The 5,868-nt window shown below is 44.3% G+C and overlaps 1 protein-coding gene across 1 annotated transcript in view; it reads left to right on the forward strand.

Annotated features, from left to right (window-relative positions):
• The first annotated feature begins 250 nt into the window (after window positions 1–250).
• Window positions 251–5,868, forward strand: part of VPS11 (vacuolar protein sorting 11 homolog (S. cerevisiae)) — a 9,230-nt gene continuing 3,612 nt past the window's right edge. The window contains exons 1-9 of the mRNA XM_009585698.1: window positions 251–397; window positions 573–708; window positions 1,747–1,910; window positions 2,012–2,259; window positions 2,657–2,858; window positions 3,139–3,290; window positions 4,270–4,456; window positions 4,868–5,011; window positions 5,520–5,708. Coding sequence (XP_009583993.1) covers window positions 251–397; window positions 573–708; window positions 1,747–1,910; window positions 2,012–2,259; window positions 2,657–2,858; window positions 3,139–3,290; window positions 4,270–4,456; window positions 4,868–5,011; window positions 5,520–5,708 — 1,569 coding nt within the window. The remainder of the gene's footprint in view (window positions 398–572; window positions 709–1,746; window positions 1,911–2,011; window positions 2,260–2,656; window positions 2,859–3,138; window positions 3,291–4,269; window positions 4,457–4,867; window positions 5,012–5,519; window positions 5,709–5,868) is intronic.

The following is a 5,868-nucleotide window of genomic DNA, read 5'->3' on the forward strand; positions in this document are numbered from 1 at the left end:
GGGACTCCAGCCTTGGGAATGCGGCAGTTTTCTGCACGTTCCATTACCTGCTAAAAAAATGCCGTGAGATGTGTCGGTGCTCTTGGGTCGCTCTGCAGAAGTGTGTATACTGTGGCCCTACCAGAGGTCAGCGAGAAGCAAGCATTAACGTTTTTGATTCTGGTATAATTGGAGGTGTGGAGTTTTTAGTTGGTTGTTGGGTTGGTTGTTTTTTTTTTTCCTCCTTTGTGTGCCTTAACTGTGATTACATATGGAAGGTCAGATTTGGTTTTTGCCTCGCTCCCTTCAACTCAGTAGTTTCCAAGCTTACAAGCTAAGGGTAACGCACCTGTACCAGCTGAAGCAGCACAGTATCTTGGTTTCCGTTGGTGAGGATGAAGAGGGTATTAACCCCTTGGTAAGTCAAATGACAAAGAGAGGAAAATGCATTTGTATTATGGGTCTTTTTTAAGACTACTGCGATTACCTCGGTTGACCTTTCTTACCTAAGCTCATTCTGGGCACTGTCTTGGCCAGGTCTTGGCCTCCTAATACCTCACATTTTGCTTATGCCAGATCATTGTTGTTTGTAGGTCAAGGTCTGGAACCTGGAGAAACGAGATGGTGGCAATCCTCTTTGCACACGAATTTTTCCAGCAATACCAGGTAACAAGCCTACAGTTGTATCCTGCCTAACTGTCCACGAGAATCTTAACTTCATGGCTATTGGTAAGTAAAACAACTGTAATAGCTTAAGAAGAATATTACGGACCTTACTCAGATGTAAGGAAAACGAATAGATAGCAAAAAAAATCAGCATAGAACATCCTGACAGTTTTTCTTCTCACGCGGTTTTTATGTTATTCTCATAGAGAGATAGTGTATCTTGCACTGTCGGAGAGCTTGAGAAGATAAATACATAAATTTAGCCTGAGTCTGTCTGTATTACAGTAATAACTTTGATACTTAAAAGGGAAACACACATTTTTAGTTGATGTCATTTTTCCCCTCCAGTCAGTAAGGTTACACATTTATTGGACTTAATACTAAATTTAGCTTCTCTTGTAATACAGCAGAGAACATAGGTTTTGTGATACCTGCTGTTACAGAGAGACTTTTTTCAAACACTGTATAGAAAGCTTTTTTTTAAAGAAAAAAGCCAATTTCCCTTTTTGGATTTAACCATTCCTTTGTAATATTTCTTGCTTAACTTCTGACAGAGTAAGACCAGTAATGTGAGGTTTCAAGCGCTTTCAATGAGTTGGTCTCGCGTTCCGTACGTATGTTGTGGCCTTCCAGCCTGGAACAACTTGCAGGACTGGGGCTGTCGGCAAACTGTGAAAACTGCATGTTTTAGTCGCTCTTAGGAGAACTCCCTCTAGTCTTTGTATAGTGTGTAGTATGTTTCGAATAAGCAAGTGAATTAAAATGGTAGTGACAATTGGTGGATGAGAAAGCTATTTGTAAAACAAAATACAGACTCAAACAAAAACAACCTGCAAATGAAGTTCGTGTATGGAAAGCAAGTTGAACCTTGCTGGACAGTTGCATCCTGTGTGCAGTCAGGTGACAGCTCCGAACCACAGCAAGAGTAATTGGGGGTGGTTTGGCGCATGCTTCCTTGACACGAGAACCTGCGGCCATCCTACTACTTAATACCTTGCTGGCGAGCAAGGCGTTGTCACTGACTGGAGCTGCCCTAGCTTACGCTGGATAATATTTCAGGCATGCCATCTAAGTAACAGTTTAGTCTGTCCCCTTCACCAGGTTTTGCGGATGGGAGTGTTGTACTTACAAAAGGAGATATCACTCGAGACCGGCATAGTAAGACCCAGATCCTACATGAAGGCAGTTATCCGGTTACTGGCCTTGCTTTCCGACAGTCTGGCAAAACAACACATCTGTTTGTGGTGACCACAGAGAACATTCAGGTGGGAAGTTAATTGGAAAAAATGAGACTCTGACTGGCAAATTGCGTTGGCTTCGGAGTCTAGTTCGGAGCGATCCCCAAAACCTCGCGTTTCCTCTGTAGTCTTATATGCTTTCAGTGAAAGACTATCCTCATCTGGAGCTGGACACTCACGGTTGTGGATTGCGCTGTTCATCTCTCAGCGACCCCTCCCAGGATCTCCAGTTCATTGTGGCAGGAAACGAATGTGTGTACCTTTATCAACCAGACGAACGTGGCCCCTGCTTTGCCTTCGAGGGACAAAAGCTGATTGTTCACTGGTATCGGGGGTACCTCATCATTGTCTCCAAGGACCGAAAGACTTCTCCAAAGTAGGGCTCCTCAAACAGATGAGTTCTTTTCGCTCTTGCAGCCTCCTGCTTTCCCTCTTTTTCTTCCTTCCCTGTGAAGCTGCGCTCTTGGCCGATGGCGACTTTGTCAGAGGTTGTTAAGATTCGTCCAGGCCCATGTATCAATTAACTTCTGTTGTGAGAGTAGCACAGTTAAGCATGCTGAATGAGTGGGGTTTTTTTCCAGTCCTATGAATTTCTCAGTCTAACACATAGATGGAATTCGTTATAAATACGTGGTGTTTTGCCTCTGGGTCTGCTTAGTATAATCGCCCAAGTGAACCCCATTTTTTGTTCTCTGGACATCCGTAGTTTGCATAGGTATCAAGAATTCAAGTTATGCTCTCCTTGTTTTCTAAAACTTTCTTCTGCTCTCCAGGTCAGAGTTCGCTGGGAATGAGGCACAGAATTCGGACAAACAAGTCCTGAATATCTATGACTTGTGCAACAAATTCATTGCATACAGCTCCATCTTTGATGATGTAGTGGACGTCTTAGCAGAGTGGGGTTCTCTGTATGTACTCACCAGAGATGGGAAGATTCATGTACTGCAGGAGAAGGATACACAAACCAAACTTGAGGCATGTAAATCTGTTTTGTTATTAATCTCTGCCTTATGTCTGCAAGATTGTACTGGCTCTGCAGATTGAAAAGTCGAACCATTCAGGTAGGTGAGTTACATAACAAGTGGCCTGATAGCTTTTCAGCATAACCAATGTTATAAGGCATTTGGTATTTAAAAGCCCGAGCACATGTATGTGTACAGCACCAAAAAGAAGAAACAGCTTGTTTTCCAGTGCGTTTGAACTTGTTTTGCAGGGTGGTATTTCCCTCATACTGCTCTTACCATGTATTTAACAGATGCTATTCAGAAAGAACTTATTTGAAATGGCTATTAACCTGGCCAAGAGCCACCACTTGGACAGCGATGGTTTGTCAGAGATTTTCCGGCAGTATGGCGATCATCTGTATAACAAGGGGAACCATGATGGAGCCATCCAGCAGTATATCCGGTAAGCGGGGGTCCTGTGGAGCCATGACGGTGTAGTACAGATAGGAGCTATGGAGGCCTTGATTTCTGGTTCAGCCCAGGAATAAAACCAAAAAAAAAAAAAAAAAGAAGCATGACTTGAGGTGAAAATTCTACCGGTAGAGAGAAACATGTCAGTGAAATTAAAAGTCTCAAAAAAAGTTGCTTGAAAATCGCTCTGTACACCTTAGAATAAAGTTCTCCTCTTTGATCGTATTTTAACATGAATAATGAAGGCACAGTGGGATGGAGTGGGGGCTGATGACATCATTATAAACAAGGCATCGCTCCAGGTAAGATGAATGATGCGATTTGACCATGTATGGCAGTCTTCTTGGAAAATGCTCAAACAGCTTAATGTCGGTTTTAAGACATCTTGGGTTTTTTAAAACTTAGGGCAGCCTGTACTGGGGCTTATGGAAAACTTCACATTCAGTCTTTTTAAAATGCCACAAAGTGTTACGTTCATGTAGAACTGAAACTTTGGAGTCCTGACGTCTAGTGAGAGTGGGCATGTATTTTATTGTCAACTTGCATTAAGTGTCAGAATAACTGTGGCTAAACTGCTCCGTGTGGGCATGAGTGTTTAAAGCTGACTTTGAGTTATGCGACTGAAATGAAGAAAAACGTAGCTTTTGTTCCTGTTTTCTTGGGCTTCCCAGTTAGCTGTGGTCAAAACATAGTCCATTTTCTCACTGCCTCCTTTAAAGGAGGATTAACTCCTTGTGTGCTGTCACCGTCGTCCCCATTGCAGGCTTTGTAGAGGGTTGGTTGTTTCACTGTGCGTGTGGATGGATGGTCTTCCACCGTAACTAGTTGTTACTTCTGACGCATAGCTGAGTGGTCCCAAGTGGGTTAGTGCCTGCTGGAGTTAAGGCTTCTCTGTGCTCTGTTGTTAATTTCTTCATTTCTTTTGACTTACTGGGTATACGGTCTGTTGTAACATGACCCTTCCCTCCCAGAACTATAGGGAAGCTGGAACCGTCTTACGTTATTCGGAAATTTCTGGACGCTCAGCGTATCCACAACCTCACTGCTTATCTGCAGACGCTCCACCTGCAGTCCCTGGCCAATGCAGACCATACTACACTTCTGCTGAATTGCTATACCAAACTCAAAGACAGCTCCAAACTGGAAGAGTTCATTAAGGTATTGGGGGAAGGTGAAATTGTGCAAAGTTGTTATGTCATCATAATAACGAAAAAAGGGGTAGTGGTGACATCGTAAATTGGTTCCTGTGGGGCTGTTGAGAGAGAGAGAGAAGAACGGATTTGTCCCGCAGTACCCTTGTCTTTGCTCCTTTATTTCCGAGCTCTTGGTTACATTCTCAGTTTGGCTGGCTTGCCATCTCAGTCTGGAGTGTGCTGGCTTTTGCCAGTGTGATGGGCAAGCTAATGAGAGGTGGTTAGACTGCTGCTTTTCTGCACGTGTGATCTTTCCCTTGCGTGAGAGGTACTAATTTGTCCCTGCTCTGGCTTTCCTCCTCTTACATAAATGATTGCTGCTTGTAGACTGTGGGAATGTTGCTGAGGGACCATCTCGCTGCTCCTGTTCTTGTAGACGAGTGAGAGCGAGGTCCGCTTTGATGTGGAAACGGCGATCAAGGTGCTTCGTCAAGCAGGTTACTACTCCCATGCTGTGTACCTGGCAGAGAAGCACGCGCATCATGAATGGTACCTCAAAATCCAGCTAGAGGACATCAAGGTGAGAGATGGTATTGCTCCCATGTTCTTACTGGGGAGAGTACTACTTCTTTAGCCTCCTCGTTAGTGAGAATACCATTTCACTGACCTCTTCCCTGCGGCCAGCGTGCTGACAGGGCTGCTGAGGCAGCAGTAACCACACCTGCTGCTGCTTGTGAGTTGGCATTCCGCTTTTGGCTTGTGCGGTAGACTAAGGGAGGAAATCAGAGGGGCTTATTTGTTCTGTTTCAGATGTGGCTTTTTACAGGGCCCTTTAAGAGGAGGGAGGGTCGTTAGTGAGAGATTGATCTAAATTGTGCTCTCTTTCCCCTGGGCAACAGCCAGTGTTCCTCCCTGAGCAGGAATAGTGAACTAGGTAATAATTCAGAGCAAACACTGTTCAAGGCATACTCGCAGCATGTCTTCAGCATTTTCTGTCCTAACCTCAAAGTGGAGAGCGGAGGCCAATGTCATGTGATTTTTTTTTTTTTTTTAAATTTTTTTTTTTTTTTTGCTGGCTGCCTCCACAGAACTACCAAGAGGCTTTGCGCTACATTGGAAAGCTGCCTTTTGATCAGGCAGAGAGTAACATGAAGCGGTATGGTAAAATCCTGATGCACCATGTCCCTAACGAGACCACAGAATTGCTGAAGATCCTTTGCACTGATTACCAGCCATCGGGAGACAATGAAGGCCCTGGGATGCTGGAAGGAAAAAAGGTACTGCGAGTCATTGCTCTCGAGTAGTAACTTTGCAGCAAGCGAGTGCTCCTGCTTGCCTTGTGGTGCAGGCCTGATGTTTTAGCTATAATGTCCTGGTGTACTGCTAGTCCCAGAGACAAGAGACCACTTCAGGCTATTGCTCAGAACCGATTCCTGC

This window comes from Fulmarus glacialis, unplaced genomic scaffold (genome assembly GCF_000690835.1).
Source record: "Fulmarus glacialis isolate BGI_N327 unplaced genomic scaffold, ASM69083v1 scaffold39699, whole genome shotgun sequence".
NCBI classification, from domain to species: domain Eukaryota; kingdom Metazoa; phylum Chordata; class Aves; order Procellariiformes; family Procellariidae; genus Fulmarus; species Fulmarus glacialis.